The 23,261-nt window shown below is 42.1% G+C and overlaps 2 gene segments (V, D, J or C); both read right to left on the reverse strand.

The window, feature by feature from the left end:
• Positions 1 to 1,313: 1,313 nt before the first annotated feature.
• Positions 1,314 to 1,999, reverse strand: LOC119535282. The segment is given in 2 exon segments: positions 1,314 to 1,711; positions 1,818 to 1,999. Coding segments are annotated over 2 exon segments (447 nt in total).
• Positions 2,000 to 10,213: 8,214 nt separating this feature from the next.
• On the reverse strand, positions 10,214 to 11,167 carry LOC119533998. The segment is given in 3 exon segments: positions 10,214 to 10,509; positions 10,612 to 10,914; positions 11,152 to 11,167. Coding segments are annotated over 2 exon segments (345 nt in total).
• Positions 11,168 to 23,261: the final 12,094 nt, after the last annotated feature.

The raw sequence follows: 23,261 nt of genomic DNA on the forward strand, positions 1-23,261 counted from the left end.
TGAGGGAAAATTTGTTATATGATAATGACACTGTATAAATATTAGTATAACATAACTACCAAGAAAATATGTATTTTTCCCTCCTCCAAAAGAGCATAGATAAATTTCAGCTTTAGATATAATTAGGATGCTTCACAGTACTGTGCATCAGTCCTGCCTATGAAAACATAATGCTCAGAATATTGCATAAGTTTTATGGAAAATCAAGACCCTCCATAATGATTCTCCATTATATTTCAGATAAGGGGAGGCCCTTGTGAAGATGAAATAGTTAGTGCTTAATAATATTCCATAGTTCTAGATTAGTGTCCATTATTTTTTTCCTTTTACTAGTATCAAAGAGTATTAATTATGCACCTGTTTTTTCCTATGAAAGGAAAGAGAACAATACAGTATAGTGCCTTGGAATGTCAGATTAAGAAGTAAAAGGAAGACATGTTTAAGCTGTCCTTGAAATGCAAATAATATTTGGCAGTGTAATGGGAGAAGGCAAGGAACTTTTAAGGGAAATAGCAAGAGCAAATGCAGGGGATTTAAATTGCATTTTAGTTTTAGGAAATATATAAAGAGCTGCTTGGTCACAGAGTGAGACGCATCCTAAGGCTGACAAGACTGATGCTCTGAAGGTGAATTGAACAGGATGGTGAAGTGTTAGAAAGCTATTTTAGGGAAGCAGAATTTACTTGGTGGGAAATCAAAGAGCCTTCACCTGTTTATCATCAGGGTGACGTAACCTGATCTGTGTTTTGGAAAGTACATGACTGTGCCCTGAGGAGGCAAGATTGGAGTGAGGGACAGGGACGAAGAGGGACCTGTGAACTCCAGGGTTCTCACCCTGAACAACTCACTGCTTAGTGTCCCATCTGCGCTGACTGACTACCACTGGAGAAGCCCAGCTGCTATAAGGTCTCATTTTGTATTTTGGGGGTATTACAGACTTTAGGAGAAGGGAGAAGAGAACTCATGTTGCAAAGATCACAGTACTTTTACAATCTTATAGCTCTATCTATTTTCAATCATTTTTGTTGTGTGATCTCTCCTTATGTCTCAAATTCTCAATCCCTTCTCCCTAAATTATATAAAGCCAACCTCTGTGATTCTACCTTCTACCAAGTATAAACCAAGTAATTCTGACCCTAAACTAAATTTACCCCCCTTCCTGAAAAAGAGGGTATTAGCTGTTACATTGTCTCCATGCTTGTAGCACATAATGCCAGGCAAAGAAGGTTCATTGGGAGTGAACCTGATGATATTGCACCATTCTCTGAGAAAGATGTTACTTTCCTGTGCCATTAAACCATTGTTGTTTCTTTCTACTGCAGTCTCTTTAGTCTCACAGATAAGTCAGTCTGAGGTTGCTCCTTGCTGGGGCAGGGAGGTTTGTACACGGAAGGTTGATGACTCTGCAGGGCTGTGCCTAAGCTGCTGGCACAGAGATACAGTGCCGAGTCCTCCAGCTGCAAGGAGCTCATGTTGAGCTCAGAGCTAAAGTCACTGAACTGTTGAGCTGAGAATCGATCTGGGAAGTTTCCTCTTTCACTCTCCATTCTATTATAATATTGAATAAGGAACTGGGGCCCTTGGCCCAGGGCCTGTTGGTACCAGAACACACTTTTGTGCCCAGACATAAGGGAACATTTCAGTGTCACTTGCTGTCCTTTTGCTTTAATCAGGTGTCTTGGTGTTTGGGTGACTCCGGAATCTACTCGGCCTGTAGAGAAAGGAGACAGAGGATAGGGTATGATCAGAGGAGAGAGTCTGATGATGCCTCTGATTCAAGCATTGTCAGGGATGGCCCACCTATGCCCAGGACTCACCCATTCCCAGGAGACAAAGGGCCACCCAGCAGAGCAGCCTGGAGCCCATGCTGGGTGGGGCAGAACTGGACAGGGTGCCTCCCTGATCAGGGTCCTGGTCCTGTGCTAGCTGGTGTTCTGGGCATGCCTTCTCTGATTGGCAGTTTGCAGTGATGTCACTGTTCTGATGTCATTGTGTCTCTTCAGGCTCCCAAGGGCTCATTGGATCCTGGACCCTTCCCCTGTCCTGCACAGTCTCTTACATAGTGTGCTGAGCTGGACTGGGCTGGTCTAAGCTGGGCTAGGTTGAGGCAGTTGCTTGCCTGCCTGTCCCTCTCCAGGGCATCCAGGCTGCCTCACCTCAGCCCAGCACTCTTCAATTTCCCTTGCAAGCTCAGACAGATGCCCCAAGGGCTGCTGTAGCTGAAGCTTGTGGCTCCCTGCAGGGGCAAGCATACCTGTTCCTTCAGGCCAAAAGAATCAGACAAGGCATTTTCTTAACCCTCCCTTTCCCAGGCAGCTGGCTCTGTCAGCCCCTCGCCCAGGTGTTTCCCCACAGTGGTTCCACAGTGCCCCCATGTGGCCTCTTGGATAGTAACCACGATTTTCTCTTTCTGCCACTGGGTAGACGACATGGGAAGTGTTTAAATTAGGAAATATTTCACCATCTTGCTTATTACATTGTTTTTCTTAGAGGGCAAAAAGAAAAAAAAATCCTATTTTATTTGGGGTTTATCTTCCTCAAGCTCACCATTTCATTGTAAGAGAAAAAAAAATGTCATGGAGGAAATTTGTTGCCTTTGAGAAAATTCTGATGAAGGAGATGGTGCAAACCTGGTGCAGCTTAGGTGGAGGTGCAAAGGAAGAACTGTGGCAGCGATTAACAGAGACAGCTTGTCTTGCTCACTACAGAGGAAGTCTCGGGGATTTTTAGATGACTAATAATTAATGAAAGATCTTCTTCTTTCATGACCCAGCCAGTTTCCTCAAGGCAGACTACCCAGCCAGCCCTCTTTGGTAACTGCCAGCTCATCAGCTTATTCCAAAATAAAGAAAGATAATACTCATTTTTCTCATGTTGCCTGAGTATTTTTTTTTTTAATCCGTGCTATCCTCTCCCTTTTTTTGGCCTGTGTTTTAACAATATCTAATGACAAATTCCCCATATACGAGTAAATGTGTGCAGATAAAAGATGAAATTTCTCAAAGTTTTTCTTAAACACCTAAATAGGAAATGAAACATTCACACCTTCCACAATGAGTATATTGGGAAAGAGAGACTAACCAGGATAAATGTAGGAGAGGAAAAAAAAAAATTAAAAGGGGGACTCAGGAAAACAGAATCAGAAGAGGAGGGCTCAATTCTAGAACCACTATTTTTCACTTATTACTTTTGACTGAACATAGCTTCCTTCCAGTTCAAATTTCTTTAAATATTTTAATTTGACTCTACTGTTTTTAAATTTATGTGGTACATTAGATAGGTTGAATATAGATATTCTTATAGAATCTATTTGTTGGTTTTCTAAGTGCAAAGGCCAATGATTCCACCAGAAGTTGCTGAGGAGAGGTCCCTGATCGTCTGCATTAGTGGGCACTAGTCAATGTCCCAGTGAGGCAGAGTCAGTAACCAGCACCTCTTATAAGATGTCACTTAGAGTGAGACTCCACGGATACAATGCAGAGGAAATTACCTCAAGCTGAGGATAGCAATGTTCTGTAACTAAACACTTGTTTGAGTTTTTGTGCATCCATAACTCATGAAAACTTTCATAATAACAGCTAATGTGTCTCTGGAGTTTCTGGTGGTATATAAGGGAAGTTTCTACAGAAACCCATAAAAATATAAAACATTAGTATAAATCACGGTAAGGAAAAGTATAGTTCTCTACTTTTAAAGGAATAACTGGCAATTTTTTTATTCAATTAGATAAAATTGCTGGATTGTTGTCAATCCTTTACTGTAAAAACAAGCAAACAAAAACAAAATGGAATATCTAACATTACTTTCAGAGAAGCCTCAGAAAGTGGAGGACCTCATGATATAAAGCCATTATATTTCAGATAAGAGGAGGCCTAAATAATATTATAAAGATATGTGAAATATGAAAGCATTGACTTCTGGTTCCTTCTAAAATTGCAAACTAGCATAGTCTCCTGGCTCCTTCCCCAGGTGAATCTGATGAGGCAAAAAGGAAATATGAATACCAGAGACTAACTAAAAACCATAAGAAACTGCTGGGAAGACAGATGCTGTTTGTGACTGAAGCATGAGTAAGATAAGAAGTGTAGTCCAAGATGGCAGTGAGAAGGCAAGATGGCGGGAATCTTTTCTGTTCTTGCCTTACTCCCTTCTTGCATTGAGACCATCTTATCTGCATTTTCATTGAAGAAATCAGTAGTAGAGTAATTGATACCTCTAAGGGAAGCCAAATACTCAAGTAAGAAACCAACTGGATAGTATCTTCCCAGAAGCAGAATTATTGGACAAGATGAAACAAGAATTTCAATGAAGCATAATAAATATACTTAAGGAGGTAAGATATGCAATATAAACAAGAATAGAAAAGGTATCTGACACATATGAAGGAGCAATAGGGTCAATTTATTGGAGATTTTAACCATAACATATGTATCATATTTGACATCAGCATTTCTAAGTGTTTTATCATAGGGAAGAATGTTCATATTATCTCATTCTCTAAGAAAAGCCAACGCTTGATGTAAATGCTAAGAGTTCTTGTTCCAACAGGAGCTAATCTATCTTATAATTTCCTAAAACAATGTCTCCAATTATCAGGGATTTTTTGAACTTGTTTTTGTAATGAACAAAATTTCAGCTAATTAATTTAATCTAGACAAAACTCCGTGGAGCTCTCTCTCCTTTAAGATCTAGGTGTAATTTCCTAGAGCCTATGAATTCCAAGAAGCTATGGAAATCCAAAGCTCTTTTCAAGATTTTTGATTATTCCCATGGAGGCTTATATTCTCCTAATCCTGTCAAATTACTGGCCCTAAAGGTAAGCCTTTCTTTTGTTTCTTGCCAACATCAACAAAACCATTCACATCAAGTATAGGAGAGTTTATAAAGTCTGATGAAGACTTGGGGAGTGCTGCAGAGGAATCAGATGATGCAGAATACAGCTTATCACCATTTCCCTCCCATCCCTAATCATTGTAACCCCTTCCCAGACTTCCCCAGAATATCCAAATTCTTCTGCCTGTATTATAGAGGATAATCCCTTTGGAGTTTACCTTTCACATCCAACATTTATGTTAAAATGTTCCCACCAACAATATTTTCCTCACTAAGAAATAGGGAGAACAATTAAGACACTAAAATTTAATTTTTCTGCATTCAAAATTATGGTTAATAATCCTTCTTTCTTGCAAAGATCATCTTTTCTAAATTTTGGCTTAAATATTCGTTCCTTAATTTTTGAGGTGATGATATGACTATGTAGTGAGGTTCTTTTTGATTTTTGTTATTGTTGTTTGTTTTAAGCACATTAATTTTCAAAATTCACTTGAAATGTTGACCTCCAGAATTTGGGGAAATAGTTATATCTGTAAACTCTGCTAGTTGAGGAACCACTGTACACGAGGACTAGACAATGTTTCTCTACAATGGACTAGATGTTAGAAAAACAGAGTTATACTCTTGGCAATACCAGAGTTTGTATGTCAGTAATATGTGGGTTGGGTTTTGTCTTGGAGCAAAATTACTCTAAGGCTGGCAAAGGGTACATCCCTAACCCCCTGACAACCTCACAGCTCACCTAGAGAGTGGTTCCACAGAAAGTAAAGGCTTCTCACTGAGAATTGACAAGGAATTCATTTTAAATGAGTATAAATTTATAAAGATCTGCAGGTAGTCGGTGGGCACCATGGTCTTGGGGATAGTAAGGAAAGGGTACTCTAGGATGGAAAAATGAAAGATGTCAAGATTCTCCAGCAAATTATTTTATTTATAGGATCTAACTTGGCTTTGAGAAATGAAGAATAATTTTCCTTCAATTATTGGTGCTCTAGACACTCTCTTGGGATTGTGTCTGTCGTAAGCCTGATGGGAGCTTGGAGTCCCAGAAAAAAAAGGGATTTATTTATCTTACTTCCTGACACAAGGGTGGAAATTATGAGGTTTAACACACTCTCAGAAGATTTACTACTGGTGTCTTTAACTTGACTCTTTGAGGGTCTAAATCACAATACCCAAATATCTAGCATAATGCTCGATGTGCAGTATGTGAATAAAAGATTATCAAATGAATGAGGAACTTATACAGTATTCAGGATGAAAGGCTCTCTGAGTAGAATTGAGTGGGTACAGTGTAGTGGGGAATAGAATTAATCCCATTATACATATGCTGAGTTTGGGGGTGTCCATGGCTTAGCTAGACGAAGAACTTCAACTGGAAAGCTGATATGAAGTTCTGGAGCTTGGAGAGAGATCTGAATGAGAAGACTCATTATTGAAAATCAGCACCATATGGGTAATAGCTGAAGATGGAGGGGAAAAAAAGATCATTCACAAAAAAACAGTGGAAGTGAAAAGACAGAATGACTTAGTAGGAATCTCTAATGGAAATTCACATTTAGGGACAGGTAGAAGTAAAGGAGTCATCAAAGGATCTAAAAAGAGGCAAGTCAGAGGTATAAGAGCAGAATCAGAAGCAAAGTATCACTGGAGTTGGAGCAGAAAGGAGTATCCAAAAGGAGAGAGAGGTTAGCAAGTTTATTCCCAGCAGCTACTGCTATAATCCGATGTGGAGGATAAGTGAGAACCTGGGCAGGATCTGCAAATAGGGCTTGTAGGAGTTGAAGTGGGAAAAAGAGAGAACCTTGTCTTGTGCATAAAAAGGAGTAACTATAGCTCTGTACCTCTGCTACTGCCCAAAAATAGAAGGGCAAATCCCCCATATATTGCCCACTATTGGCAGGAAATATACTAGGTATTTCATGTATGTGTCTTAATAAAAATTAGTCTTTTTGCTTTTTAGAACTCCTCACAGCATATTGATAGATCCAACAGGAAGAGAAATCTGACTACAAAAACTTTGAGAAACAATGGATATTTTTAATGAATATGTCTTTCTGATATGGAGGAGCGAGTTACCTGGCATTAATATAACAAAAATGTCTTAATTTTTTTTTTTTTCTAATCTTTCCCGACTACTCCCATCTCTGTTCTCTCAAAAATTGTCCCCAAAAGTCTCATTACTCCCTAGGATGAGTCTTCTCTCCTCTTTATGCATCCCTTCTCTTCTCTAGCTACCTCTTTCTTATTCACGGTCCTTGCTTTCACTGTGTCTAAGGAATGTTTAAAGTCTTGATCTGACCTGCGAGAGTTGGAGAGGGTCATGTTAAGGGTGTACAAGCTTGAGTGTCCTCAGGATACAGTATCTGGTTTTCCCCAGAGAAAGCAATTTAAGAGAGCAGGGAAGAAGCTGCAATGTCTTTTATGATCTAGCCTCAAAAATCATACATCATCACTTCTGCTGTATTCCACTCATCATACAGACCAGCTCTGATTTATTATGAGAAGGATCACTGGGGGGCTGTATTGGAGGCTGGTTATCACTCGTACAATTTAATAGCTTTACTAATCATCAGAACAAAAATAAAGGTTATTATTAGCCTTATTTTGAAAATTAGGAAAATCAGCATCTAATATGATCTTATAGGAGGAAGATAATATCTTTGTAAGAGGGATTGTGGCAGGGAAAGAGAAAGGGGATGCAAGCAGAAACTGAAGCCTATGGGAAGAGACCAAGTAGAGTTTATACTCTAATTTATATTAAATCACCATCAGTATCATGATCATCACCATCAACATCTTGCTTTTTTGCAGGGAGTAAAATTAAGAGATCTTCAAGGACCAGAAAGTCCTATTGAAATATCAGCAGAGAAGTAGTAGAGAGCAGAAAATGGATTTAGCCCAAACAAATTAGTAGAAACATATTCCAGAGACATCATTGATTGAGTTCTTTTCAGACTAAGATTCCCATTACTCTAGGCCCCTCACCCTCATCTGAATGTCCCCATTGCTGGGGAGCCTGGGAAGGGCTTCTTTGCTTCCTTCTGGGTAGAGCAGGGGCTTCATGAAGGAGAAGCCACCTTATGCTTGTTCTTTCTTTTCTGCTGAGCAGCTATTATTGTGCAGCACTCTGGAATCACAGCCAAGACAGAAGTACGAAGAGGTCTGGTTGGTGCTGGTTGACTCCAGAGTCAGGAGGAAATTCTCTTTATGTTCTTGAGAGACACTGTACCTGTCATGCACATCTCCTTTGAAGGTATGTCTAGTACTAATTGAGTAATGGATCAACCTTAACCCTGGTCCTGGGTTTTGTCAATACCAGTATATTGCAAAATGCTTCACTTTCTGAGAATATTTAAATGTCCGCTCCTTTCCTTTTTCTACAATAAGGTTTCTTGGTGCCTGTTTCACTTGAGCATCCGTGGGTTCTGTGAAAGAAGGAACTATAAGCTCAGATAGAGAAAAGGAGGTAAACACTTGTTTAAATGAGAAGAAGTGCCAATGACCTGGGATTGGAAAGCCTGTATCAAGGGTTTCCCTTCTATTTCCTGCTCCCAGGAAGCAAGAGGCCACACAGCAGAGAAGTCTGGTATCCAAGACAGTGTCAAGAAGGAATGTAGTGTCTCCCCATCAATACTCTGGTGTTCTCAGGCAAGAGCAGGCACTCTGAGACCCTTCACTAATCAATACTCCAACAGGTTCTCCAAGCCCATAATTCCCTCTCATTTGGCTCAAAGTCAGTCACTCTCCCTTTCTTTCTCTTTTCTGTGATGGGACACATCTGGGTGGAACTGGGTTTGGAGAATAGGCTCAAACCTGCATTTCTCTGATCTTTCTTTGGGGCTTTTACTCCTCTATATATACTTTCCTCTGGACCTCCAGGGGACCACCACTTTCTCCTTTCTTCAGGTTTGAAGTGACTCTCACTTCCTGAAGAGAGCTCTTCTTGCATTCTAGCAGTGACTCAAATGTCAGCATTCTGCCTTCCTAAATCTCTTCCCCCTCAACCCAAACTCTTTCTGCCTCTCCCCATAGCCTCTTGTATCTCAGTGGAATCACAATGCATCCTCTTGGTCAAATGAATTGGGAAGTGTCTACATCATCAGCTGGATCAGGAAGGTTTCCAGTAATTTCCTGGAAGTCTTATCCACAATCTCTCTGGAGCCCTCCATGTTTTCCTGTGGTCAGTCCCAGCTGAATGTAATACTATTCCCAATTCCTTTGAGCCAGTATACTGTTTCCCTCCCCCTTCTACATTTTTCCCCAGCACAAACCTACCAGTTTTACTCTACTTGAGAAATATCTTCCTCACAACCATCCTGAGATGGAAATGACAAACGGTGAATGGAAAGAAAGAATATTTAACCAAAATAGGTATAAAAGGCTGAAACTGGCAGACTAAAAATTTCTGCTGCCTCAATTCCTAAAGTACTTAAAAATTTACAGAAAAAACAATCAATATAACCCCAGTAAACACAACCTGATCGGCAGCAAGGGGCTGATCAGCTACTGGGTTACCGCTAGGTGAGGTCAAATAAATAAAACAGAAATGCAATAAAATGATAGACATTAGTGTAATGAACTACTTCACTGTCCTCAGGACTTGGCAGGTATTTGGCTTAGACAATCCAAAGGAAAAACAGCATAGCCTTCAGCCGACACCATAGCACCAGAATCTCTACTTCTCTAGCTAAAGCCCAGTACTGAGTCCATTTCTCCAGCCCAGAAGCTACTCCTATTCCATCACTTACCAGGAGTGAGCTCACACTCACGTGGGCAACCAACAACGCCCAACCATCCTTCCCTCAACCATCATTCCCACCTGCCGTAGGTGGCTTGGTCCTGCAGTGCTCTGGCCCCTGCCATATTCTGTGCCAGAACCATTCCTCCCCATCAGTACTAGCTCTGGTACTTAGATCCTTATCCTGCTGGAAAGTTCCCTTTTGAGGATCCTTGGCATCCTCAGCAAGTCCCTCCTCATTTCCTCTTTTGGTAAACCTCTCTCCATTCAAAGATGCAAGGCCTGTTTTTCTAAGCCTGGAAAAAACTCCAAACACATCTAAAGAGGATACAGAGAGAACTAAGTTCACCTGGTCAGTCACATTGCCCCATGTCTCCCATCCTTGGGGTCTGCAGCCACCTTCTGTGGTGCCTGTGAACATTTTCTGAATACCGTGGCCCCAGATATTGCTGGACAACATTTCCTATTCTGACAATCAAAGTTAATTTTTAGTCTCTGCTGTTGGGAAGCAGCTGCAGCCCCAACCACACATTTTTTTTTTTTTTCTTTTTGGCAGCAAAAGGCTGGTGAGGGCCTGGGGAGAAAAGAGAAGCAGTTGAGTTTTTGCAAGGGCAGGAAGCATCTCTGCAAGGCTGTGGCTTAGTTGCTGGCACAGAGATACATGGCCGAGTCTCCCAGTTCTGCTAGCTGGATATTCAGAATGGAGTAGGATCCGTCAGGCATCTCAGCTGACAAACGGCCCTTGAAAAAGTCTGCTTTCTCTGAAGGAACCTTGTTATAGAAAGAAGTCAGAAACTCCACTCCCTTTTCTGGAGTCTGGCGGTACCAATAGAGGTAAAGATGTCCAGAAACCGGGTTACACCTCAAAGCCACTCTTTGTCCCCTCTGTGTGATAGAGTGGCTAGGCGTTTGGTTGACTCCAGTCTCCATGTATCCTGTGGTAGGAGATAGATGAGGGAAAGAAAACGAGGTAAAAGTTTGGAAACGGCTTTAGGTTAACTCGTAATGGGGATTTCCCATACAATCCCAGGACTCACCTGCATCCAGGAGACCAGAAATCAGCCAGAAAAGGAATCTGCTGTCCATGGCAGGATCAGGACAGAGATGCAGCCTCTCCCAACCAGTTCTCTGGTCATTTGCCTTCCAAGGGAGGAGATCCTGTGATTTGACTCTCCCTGGCTACACCCGTAGCCTCAGTAGTGCCCCCGGGGACCCAGCAGCCTTTGGACCAGTGTAGACACGTGATGCTCCAAGACTCAGCCTGTGGGATGTGTTGTTCTATACAGATCCACAGGCCATGCTTGAAATAGCACAGTTGCAAGGCCCTGGGAAAATGTGAGCTTTGGGAGAGATAGGGCTGTATGAAGCCTGAACTGAGCAGCCAGGAACCACTCTCCTCTCTAATGGCCCATGGAGAGACATAATCCAGAGGCATCTGGCTGTGATATAATTCTAATAAGTATATTAACAGTGTAATAATTAATTATAAGTATATTATTATTATGTAATTATAATAATTCTGAGCCTAGTGATTTAAAATGTTAAGAATAAAGAGATTGTCGGAAATAAAGCGGTACCTGTAAGGGAATAAACGCTCTCTCGGTTCTGGAGGCGAAAAGAATTTATTTACGATCTTGCAAGATGGGGCGTCCAGCCAAACACGCGGAAGGCTGGCGCCCCAGAGGAAGAGAATGGCGATGTTTAAATCTCCTACTCCTAATTCGCAAGTCCCTCCCCTGTTTCCCCATTGACTGGGTACTACAGAGGTTACAGCCTATCCGAGAACACTAACTAATTCATCTTTTGAGATTTTAATTTGTACAGCCAATCCCAGAGAGCCAACTAGCTCATTATTGAGATTTTGAACTGATTAGCCAATGCCCCCCCAAATTTTTATTTTTTTGCTGTGAGTTCCCGCCTCTGATACTACCTCATGTCTCTTTACATCAGGCAGATTCTCTCTTCTCTTTGTCTGGGGCTTGTTTAAACTTGTTTTGCCTCCATTTCCCTTATTCCATGCTGTCTCTATGTGAAAACGAAACTTATTCCTTTCTTACAGAGATCAAAGGAAAGAAATTTAACCGTTCAAGTGTTATTGCTCAAATATGGAGAGGAAAGCCAACAAGGAGTTGAGATCTAAGACCAAAAAGGACATTTTAAAACAAGACAAGGAGAAGGAGAGTGGACCGGAGAGTAAGTATCCAACCCAGGGAGTGCTGGTTCTGAATCAGTGGGGGTGAGCTCTTACTTGTGCTGACTGTGGTGGTTAGAGAAAGTCCCCAGGGAGATCTGGAGCCTTGATAGAAGCTAGAATTCAGGGTCTAACCTTGGGTGGAAAGAAGAGAAGTTAGAGAAGAGACGGGCTGGAATATAGAACAATAGAGTTGTTGGAGAGTGTTATAGTCAGAAAACACGGTCTTCAATAGTTAAGCCTGCCTGGTACTGCTTTAACAAAGAAGCAAGTTTCTTTGTCTTGGTTACAAGGTGAGTTTTATTACAGGTGTACATGTAAGGAACTGGAGGAAAGATTTTCCAAGACCAGTTCAAAGTGAAAAAGGTGATTTGAGCTTTTATAAGTCAAAACAAACGAATGACGAGGGTCCAGAAGAAAGCAGAAAAAAAAGAAAACCAGAGTAAAAATCATGTGATTCATTAAAAGTGAGTAAGGGTTGCCTGTTTCATTTTGTTTACTCAGCATATCCTGTTATCTTGTAGGCCCTTCTCTCTTTATTGACCATTCAGTCTTTTGATCTTGTCTTTCAAAAGGTGCAAGGTGCTGCTATTAGCCCACATGGTGTTTCATTCTGCTTTGGGTGTTATCTTATCCCTGCAAGCAGACCTGCAGAGGATCTCATCAACATAACCAGGAACAGAGAGTAAACCTTTGAGATTAGGTCACAGCAAGCTATGCTAGTAAAGGCTTTCAAGCTTGAAGTGAATCAAAGATGCTACAGTGATTTGATTATAATAAGCCTTTCTAGCTACCAAAGACTATGCTAAGCATTTTCCAGCTAAAGGATAATATTGAGCATTTTTTCCAACTATCCATCCATCAAGTGTGAGAGATTATTTCTCAAACTCATTTCCCAAGGGTTAGGTCCCACTGTCCTTCACAGCTGGCTCTAGCCCTGGAGCCCTGAGCCAGAGGTCCCTTCTCTGATTCCCCAAACTACCTGGGGTGGGGGTTGAGGGGGTGATAACCCATGACTGAAGGGTCTCTCAGGTTCCTGAGAAGGAAATGCTCAATCACTGTGGAGCAGGAACACATCACCTCACAGGACAGTGTTTCTCTAATCCTCTGCCCCCTGTGTAGGGTCTGATCTGTGTAGATGTTTAGAGGATTCCTTTGAAAACTTAAACCAAATGAGTCACTTTTCAGCAAGCTTGTTTTATATCATGTTTTAAAAAGGTATTGAAAATACTAAATCCAAATATGTTTATCTTTTAATGAATTGTCAGGGCAGAGGCACACTCAGGTAAAAGAAAATCCACACCCTAAATATGTGCCTTAAATTTAGCATTGCCACATAAGGTGACTTGATAGACAATGCTGTGGTATGAAATTTCTGTCCCGAGGGTCCTATAGGAAATGTTGAATGAGCCTCGGGGCTCAGGTGAACACGTTGCTGCCACAGCTTCCTGGCTAGACCCAGGAGGTTTGTGCACAAGGAGGAGGTGACTCTGCAGGGCTGTGTCTTTGCTGCTGGCACAGAGGTATGTGGCAGGGTCGTCTGGCTCCAGGCCGTCCACGTGAAGGTACAGTTTAGAGCTGTCTGGGCATTTCAGTGAGAAGCGAATAGGAACCGTCTCATTTTGAACTAGCTCCTTTAAGTTGTAGGCAAACATGAACTCTGGTGGCTTCTTAGAGTTCTGTTTATACCAGTACATAGCGTTATGTCCCAGATGTTGTTCACATTTCAAAGTCTTATTTCCCATTCCTATGACCAGATATTTTGGTTCCTGGGTAATTCCAGTGTCTATGGGGCCTGTGGGGAAGGGAAAGGACAAAATTCAGAGAGTTCAAAAGGAAGGTTGTTGCTACAGCCACAAGGAAAAGGCTTGGGGTCCAGGAACCCAAGACTCACGTGCTCCGAGGAGACAGAGGGCCACACAGCAAAGCAGCCTGCAGCCCATGGTGGAGTCGGGTCAGAAATGGGCACCATCTAACTAGGATGCTGGTCCTGTGGGCAATGGGGCTGGGCTCTGGTGTCCTTGGCCGCAGTTGGCAGTTTTGCCTGCGATGTCACTGTCCCCAACCATTTCCTCAACCCCAACGGATACCCCCCCACTTCTCTTTCATGCCTTATATAGATTCTGATAGAAGATGGATAAAAAATAGATTTGAATTGACTGGGCAGAATTTAATGGGTAGGGGCAGGAAGAAAAAAACCAACTTTTTCCTTCCTCCAGGCTATTCCTCTGACAGTTGCTTCTTTGCTGCCATCCTGACTAAATAGATCCTTCCTTTTCCCCACCTTCCTTCCAGAACTCCCTCTCAGGGAAAGACCACTTCCCACTCGAGGGATCTCCTTCCTCCCTTGCTCAGTAACAGGAGAATACCATGCAAAGTGTTGCTTTCCTCAGTGACTAAGCTCAGTGGAGTCACCTTTACCCGTCTTTGTGAGGGAAGGTGACTGGATGACCAAGGTTCCTCTCTAGGACCAGTGCCTATTGCTTAAAATGTGTGACTGTGATGCCAACTAGGAGCCAGGCACTGGGAAGGGTGCTGAGGGGAGCTTAAAGGGATAAGCCAAGCCTCTGTGAAGAGCATGGGGCTTGGATGGTTTTAGGAGAATATGTACACAGGATGCTGGGAGAAAACAAAAGTGCAACACAAGGCATGCGATGCAAGACAAAGGGAAATCAATTGGGAATTGACTTGAGTGTCCTGAGATGTTCACAAGTGATGCTCCCTGATGTTCCCAACTGATGTAAGGATGGAGTCCCAATGCCCCAGCTACTTACCCCAATCCCTTCACTCCACTCCCAGCCTCTTCCTTTAGCCCCAGCATCAGAGATTTCAGTGGAGCTACAGGTCCTCCTTGTGGCCAACAAGGCACATTTATCAGCTCACGGGCCTCTTACCAACCAGCTTTGGTAATCCAGACCTCGCCCTCATTCCAAAGAACTGAGAACAGCATGATGGCTAAGAAAGTCTAGGGAAGGATGGAAAGGAAGAAAGCATCTGAAACAACAAAAATGTTTGGCATCATACCTGTTACCTGTACACCTAGGACCATTGTATTTTACTTAACAGAGATTTCTATGTCTGGATTCTTAGTGTGAGCAACTCAGATATTATCCCAGCATCCGTGGTGCTTATAGGCCTGCTTAATTTGTTCAGCAAACACTCACTGAGCAACAGATAGGAACAAATATAAATTAGTCAGCATTTTCACCCGCAAAACATTCACAGGTAACCAGTAGGGAATAACAATGCATCTTAAAGTTTTAGAAGTGTACTAAACATTTCAGTGTTTAAATCATTTTATTTATGTGGCTCCATATTTCCTCATCTATTAAGTCAGGAGAACTGAAACATAATGATCTCCAAAGCCTGGAAAATGGCTAAAATGTTAGAAACCAACCCAGGCCCATCAGTTCTACTAATCGCTTTCCAATTTGGAACAAGCTAGAACAATTCGGGTCTATGATGGATCACTTCTACTTCACTATATGAACTGTTTATGCTTTTTATTTAATTATTGGAATTTAATCTATTTTCCTAAAATGTACTACTATTGCAGTATTGAGTTTTCATTCTAGAAAATGTGAAGATACAAATAAACACAAGTAAGAAATGATCTGTACTCCTGAATTGATTTTTACTATCTATTTACTGCTACATTATATATTTATTTCCAATTCATAATGACAAGAACCCTTATGTTGGGGTTTATGGAAAATAGTTACCCATGCTTTAAGAAAGGGTGAATAATCTAGAACTTTTAAGGGATGTGTTGGATCAGGAGGGAATTAATAGAATTTTCATAATTTTGATAAATTTTATCAGATTTTCAATGTGACCTATAAAAGGAAAAATGTAAAAATGTGTGGATTAGAATTTGAACAAAGGGGAGTGGATAGTCTCCCCCTGAACAGGTTATAAATCTGAAGCCTTCAACCCTCCACAATTAGTGATATTCCATTCTTAGATGAGAACCTCAGTCAACTCTGATTAGAAGACAAGCACTGTTACTGTTACGATTTTGCAATGGTCATCCACTTCAGGCAGTACAGCAAATAGACATTCTGATTGGCCCTTCCATGAGGAAACATCTAACATTTTAATAAATATAATGTGATTGCATTGTTTGGTTCCCAATAAATAAGCAAGATCCCAAGGATTATAAAAAACAATAGAATTGAAACTGTAACCTTGAAGGAAAAGTGAAAGTGAAAGGCTGGGTTGCTCTGAGGACAATAACTAACTTAAGTATCTCCTGCAGCAAGGGGTTAGTAGAAGACGAGTTTAAGTCATCTGATTAGGGGTGTACTTGCAGAAGGAAAATCATCTAAGGACAGTCTGAATTACAAAAAGAAACGGTGAAGAATTAAAACGGCAAATGTGAGTAAATTCAAATAAGCGTCATCTGCAGAAAATAAGAGTATATGTTGCTGGAGAATAAATAGAAAAGACATAACTGATTAGAGTCATGGAATTCCAAGACAGTTGGCACTTGGGAGACAGAAAACTGAAAAGGATCCCTGAGAATATACGTAAGAAAAGCCTTTATTTTCTTGGCCAATTGCTAAGCTGTTTACACACAGTTTTTGGGAGTCCAGTAAGCCTAGTAAAGATAAGGTGCTAGAAGGCTGAAGAGCTGAGCAGAGATTTCTGAAGACAACCAGAGCTGGAAGACACTGGCATTCAGGCCTGCTCAGAGTGGAAAGACATGAGTGACCACGCTGTGATTTCATCACCTGAGACCCCAGAAAGTCCATGCACTAACAGAAATGACCACATGCAAGGGCTCCCTAAGAGAGAGGGCCAAACTGAAATAAACCCTAACAAATCTTACATCCAGGTTTGCAGGAATACATCTTAATGTTATTTAGAAAAAGAAAACAGTCCAGAACCTCTACCCTACATCATCTACAACACCCCACACAAACCCATTTATGATCTTGCTTGTTGAATATTTTAGAAGCCTCCTAATTGCTCATTCCACCCACACTGCTACTAGTGTCACTTTACTAAAATATGAATCTAATCATGTTATCTTACTTAAGTAAGATCATAATATCCTCTATCATCTGGCTTCTGCCTGCCTTTGAGCTGGGTTCGAAGATGGGCGCTCAATCAGAGTTGGGAAGGAATCCTACTGGTCAACATTCTTGAAGAGAAGGAGCTAAAGTGAAAAACCCGCCTTGATCAGTGCTTCTCCCCCACTCTTTCTTTCTAGTTTATCTATTGCCACAGACTTTCATTTTTTCTCCAAATATATATATTTTTTTAAACAGAGAGCTCTAACAATATGAATTTACCTTTGGTCTTAGAAACACTTACTGCCACCTTCCCTTTAGGCTTTCGGTCATCAAACATTTTTAGCAATAGTCTTTTTTCAATGAAAATTTTCAAAGAAAAACCAATATATACAGCAGGGAAAGGCAAAGAAAAGCTTTTTTTGGTCTGTTAGATCGCCAGTGTGTATTTGTGGAGTCCCGAATGCTTCAGTGAATTTATTGTAAACCCCTTCTCCAGCTGTTAAGTAGAATTGTATAAGACTTTTGTGTATGTAAAATGTAGAACTGGTCCATCGGGTATATAGGCAAGCTGTCCTACAGATGGAAACTCTAGACAGGGGTTTCACAGGGGCCCAGGTGAACATGTGACCCCCGAGCTTCCTGGCTAGGCTGGGAGGTTTGTGTACATGGAGGAGGTGACTCTGTAGAGCTGTGTCTTTGCTGCTGGCGCAGAAATACATGGCAGAGTCATCCAGCTCCAGGGAAGTGATATGAAGGTTTAAATGAGCATTGTCTGGAGAGTCAGGTAAGAAGCGCCCTGGAACGGTTTCATTTAAAATGGGTTCCCTATTATTGTAGATAAACATTACCTTCAGCAATTGCTTGGAGTTCTGCTTATACCAGTACATAGAATTATGGCCCAGATTTTGTTCACATTTAAGGAACTCCCTACTTCCCTTCCGTGTGACTAGGTATTTTGGAGCCTGGGAAACTGCTGTGTCCAAGGGCCCTGGTGAAGGAAAGAAGCAGAATTCAGACAGATCCCAGCAGGTAGCCTGTTGCTGCAGCCACAATAAAAGGGCTTAGAGACCCAAAGCAGAACCTTGCCAATTGTGTCCAGGACTCACCTGCTCCCAGGAGGCAGAGGGCCACACAGCAGAGCAGCCGGGGGCCCATGGCCGAGTCAGAGCAGACCAGGCAACCTCCCAGCCCGGGATTCTGGCCTTCAGAAGACAAAGCTCCGATTCTCCACCCTCCCTATTGGTGCTTGGCCTGTGATGTCACAGCCTGTAATGATTTCCCATTCTCAGGATTTCTTCTAACATGTTCTCCTCCTTTGACACGTCCTGCACTCGTCCCTCTTGAAGCCATGTTTGGAATTTCTAGGCTTAGGTTGAGTGGGGTGGGCATGTTGCCTCAAGGATACTGCCTCTCTCCCCATTGCTTACCCTGGATCCAGCTCCTTCCTCCTTTCCCCTCCTTTCCATCCCCTCTTCTCAGAGACAGGCTAGTTTCCCTTCTCGGGATCTCCTGCTTCCACTACACAATAATGCAGGACAGCCACACTCAAATCTGTGCTTCTCGTAGGTCTGATTTAAGCTCAGTGGGTCCCCCCTGACTATCTCAGTTGTGGGCCAGAGATTGACTGTGAGGTATCACCCTAGAACTAGCTGCGCACCATTTAAAATGCAGACACATGGAGTCAGGTAGGAGCAAAGCTCTGATGGTGAGTGCTGGAGGGAGAATAAACAGCATCCCCTGCTCCCTGTGATGTTCTTATCTCCTCAAGGAGCAGGGGCTGTGTGTGGAAGAGGAGACTGCAAGAGAAAAGACAAGGCGCTCTGTCACGGGAGCCAAAGTGATTATAGAGAAAAAAAAAACACTATGGAGTTTAGGACAGATCTAAGTGGAACCAAGTTTGTGGTCTTTGAGTGGTCTACAGGCCACCCTCCCTTTTGGTGCCAAGCTTAAAACCTCACGCCTAGCCCAGCATTTCTCAACCTCCACACTATTGACATATTTTATGAATAATTCTTTGTTGTGGGGGGCCGTCCTGTGCACTGTAGGATATTTAGCAGCATCCTTGGCCTCTACACACTAGATGCCAGTAGCAAGCCTCCCTTTGCCCCTGGTTGAGACAATGAAATCACCCCTGGCTGAGAACCATGGTCACCTTTATTCCTTCCAACAGTCCTTCCCCTCCTCCACCAGCCTTCTTTCTACCCCGTCTGCAGGGTTTTTGATAGGGCCACAGCGCCTCCTAGTGGTCAATGCACCATACTCAGATCTCAACTGCCCCAGCCCCCAGCCCTGGGTGAGAAAACTCAGGTCACCAAACAACCAGGAGTAAGACCAGGGGACTACGCCTGCCAGGGAGGCATCTGACTCACCAAAACATGCTTGGTAGCACTAATGGCCAACTATGGGCAAAATTCCTCCCAAGATAGCCTGGGTGACTCATTTGTTTTTTACTGAACACCAATGTGCCAGCTACAGAAGTAGCACTGTAGGTACAGCAGGGAACAAAACAGAAATGACTAGTCCCCTCCTGAAACCTGAAGCATGCTTTATTTGTTTGCAGTCATTGAAGAACTGTTTAGTGCAAAGTATGACTAAGAAAACAATCTCATTCATGATGCTTATGTTCTGCCAGAAGCAAAAAGAAAGTAATCACAGATTACTGCTAGACTGGGAATATAAAATATGTTATATAGAGGTTAGGAAAATAATCAGTATTGACACAGTTGAATTCTGTCCTTTATATGACTTCACATTTCCTCATCTATAAAATAGGATGAAATTAATATTTCCACCTTTGAAATTGTATGCAACCAGGTGAACCTCTAGATATTTACTGGGATGGTGGGCTTTATGCACCAGTGTCCCCAGCACCCACCTAATTAGACCATGCAGCTTACACATGAAGCTCTTCAAAGAAAGACAGGAAGGAAAGATGGACAGATGATAAGATGGAAGGATGGATGGAAGGAAGGAAGGAAGGAAGGGAAGAAGGATGGACAATTCTGGGTTCCATGGAACATTGTAGATGGAGACAGAAGTTGGAAAGAAGGAAGTCTGTTGCTGCTGTTTTGATAGATCCATTTTGTCAAACCCAGAAGAGATCTCTATCATTACTTAGAACTCTCCTGCTCTGAGGACACAGATGACCACCCAACAGAGGGACAGGAGTAAAACCCTTTCTAGCTTAATGCCCTGGTCTTCTGGAGTGAGGGAAATAGGGTTCTGTGTCTTCTTTGGCCTGATAAGTCAATTTCTCCCAGTTTTTACATCTCTGCAAGATCCTCAAGGAACCCGACATGTGAAGCTCCCTCTTCCTCCCCACTGCTGGATCCCTACAAAACATAATAGCAGGGTCCCCTGAACAGAGCTGAGTCGATGCAGAGCAGCGGCCCATCCCCAGAACCTCTTTCCTGCTCCTCTCAGGAATGGTTCCTCCCCATGCACCTGACTATGGGCTCCCACCCTGCCCACCTCATAACCCTCTCCTGTCTAATCCCCTGCAGCTGCACAGCATCCCTCCTAGTTCCCATCCCTTGGGAAAAGGCTGGCAGTTCAGTCTCTTGACTGTAACAAAAACACCTGCACATCAATGCAAAGTAAATTGCCTGTATTTTACCCCTCACATGTCAGCATTGACTCTTCGCCTCTGCAAACCATATTCTCAGTGATGCAAATAAATCCCGGCTTTCTCTTAACCCTCTCTCAAGCAGAGTTCTTTCTCCCAGCCCTTTCTCAAGGTATCTTGACTCTCAGTAGGGCCACAGCTCCTCCTTGTGGCCAAAGGGTCAAAGCTGCCAGGACTCAGTCCGGTAGTGGAGCAAGGGCAGCAGAGTGGTAGAGGACTTAGAAATAGGGACATAGAGTGAGAAGGCTGTAATTAACCCCTGTCCCCTCCCATCTCAGACTGAGTTCTCAGTAGGCACATAGCAGAGTAACCCAGTGCCTATCTCACGGGCAAGCAGGTATGGGGTTTTCCAAACTCAGCTTTCAGGTCATCAGGAAGAAAGGGCCTCCAGAAGGTCTGTTCAAATAGTGGTGTCATTGTCTCTGGAAGCACCCACAGCCTGAGAAGCAACATTCAGAGGAGAGAAGGAGCCTTAGTCCCAGAGCAAACACAAGTCTAACTAGGACTCATTCTCCCACTCAGCCTGTGAGGTCTGACAAGGTGGGAGGGTCTAAGGTCCACACCAGGAAGGAGTCCATGTGGCTCCAGAGATGTCTCCAAGTGATTTTGAAACCCAGAAATAATATGTCCAAGGTCAGAGACTGAAATGTGACCATTGATTAGTCTCTTTTTTATTGTTAAAAATTTTGGAGGAAAAAGCCAGACTTGCAGATTCCGAAAACAGTGAAGTGGTTTTCTCAACCAAAGACCATGGATGCTATATATTTCAGGAATATTTGTAAATGTGTACAGTGTTTTGGTTATCACAATTATTGGAGAGGTTCTAAACTTCATGCAATGCATAGGAAAATCCCGTTCAAAATAGAAACAGCCTATACCAAATGCTATTGGAGCCCCTGGTTCATAAACACTGGTACAACAAAGATTTAAAATAATTGCAATTCACTAGTCTCGTATTTTGTAAGAATCTGGGGAGGGTCTATTCTCTTATTTAGGGAGTCAGGGGAGATAACCCAGAGATGAATTAAGCAAAAAATCAGGAAAAAAGAGTTTAAATGATTGGATTTAACATGACATGATGGCTTTTTGGGTTACTAGCATAAATGACTAGAGGCTCCAACCCTCCCTCTCTTCAGGCTGCTTTCAATCAAAATGCTCAAGTGCAACCTGCCTTTAAAATACTCTAGTGCATCCTACCTTTAAAAAATATAGAAACTGATTTCCAATGTTAATAGACTGGATTGTTGTAGAACAACCAAAAACAATCAGAAAAGCTTAATAAAATATAAAAGATATATATTTGAAGTCAATAGAGCTACCACGGCAATAAGGACTTAAGGGGGCAATATCCCAAAGAGAAAGGAATTAATGATAGGTAAATATAACAAACTACTTTTTCTTTGGAGTCATTTGCCAATTTAATAGCAGCAGCCAAGAAGGTGAGCAGAAAGGGGAATGAAAGGGTGAGAATCTTAGAGGATATTCTATAGGCCTTCCTGGTCTGGGGAACAACATCTGTGCTCAGTGACCAACAAATAGGAGGGGCCCTTGGTAAAGACCCCAGGCCTTGAGCAGGAAGTAGGAGCAGGGATTGACTGAAAATGGGCACAAGAAAACTTCGAGCAATAGAAATGTGTTAGAAATGAATCACAGTAATGGTAAATTATTAGTAAAACTTATAATGAATTGTACACTTGAAATGGGTGAATATCATGTTATGTAAATTACACTTCAATGAAACTGCTAAAAAATACTCCAGACATTTACTTTGGAACCTAAATGGCTACAGGTTAGGGCAAGGGTGCACAGCCATCACAAAGCTTTAATAAGGTAACCTGCCCCTACCACAATTTCCTAGCAGAAGCAAAGAGTAATCCACCCCAGAGGAAGATAAAATCCTCCAGAATGTCATATTTTATATTTCATATGAAATATCCAGTATTCAAACATAAATTATCGGGTGTCCAAGGGAAGAAAGATCACATGCCCAAGAAGAGAAAACAGACTCAAAAGAGATCCAGATATCACAATGAAATGAGGAGTCTGAGTCCGTTTTTTTGCTGTTTGCTGACAGCTTTTAGGCCTCATCCCTCCTTCTTCCCCTTGTGCCCCGTATCTGGACAGGCTGATAAGGAAGCTTGGGTGCTACCTCCTTTGGCCCTGGCTGGAGACTCAAACCACAAAATTTTCTGCCTGTGTGCAGGAACTCTCACCCTAACTTTACCTTCTAACCACAATAAAAACTCAGGTCAGTCTATTTTCCTTGCTCTCTGAAGATATTTTAAACCTGCATGAAAGGCCTTCCCTGCTCTCTCCAAAGACCTCACTTATGTAAGTAATTAGCCTTTATATTCTTGGAGAGTGTGTGGTATCTTCTGTCTCGACATTTAAACCAAAACTTGAGTAGGAGTACATCTGCTTCTGTAGGTGACCATAACATAGAGTGATAAGACACTGAATTTAAACTGTTATTAATATATTCAAAAAAGTAGATGATGAAATGGAGAATTTTAGCAGAATACTGGAAACTACAGAAATGATTTAAATGGAAGTCCTAGAATTGAAATACACTAAATACCTGAAATTAAGAATTCAATAAAGGAGTTTAAAACCAGAATAGATACAACTGAAAAGAATAAGTAAACTGGAAGATGAGTCAGATGAAAATACTCAGATTGAATCACGAAGAGAAACAAAAAGAATGGAAAATACAGAAGAAAAATTATCAGTCGGGCCCTTGCTAAATATAGGTGGCTGGCCTTCAACCTGGGACCTTCTAAGATGCCTGAGACAAAATTCAAAAGATTTTACCCAACAGTTATCATTCCCCATTGGGTGAGGATAGCTCCATAG

The sequence above is a fragment of the Choloepus didactylus genome, chromosome 5 (assembly GCF_015220235.1).
Source record: "Choloepus didactylus isolate mChoDid1 chromosome 5, mChoDid1.pri, whole genome shotgun sequence".
Lineage (NCBI taxonomy): Eukaryota > Metazoa > Chordata > Mammalia > Pilosa > Megalonychidae > Choloepus > Choloepus didactylus.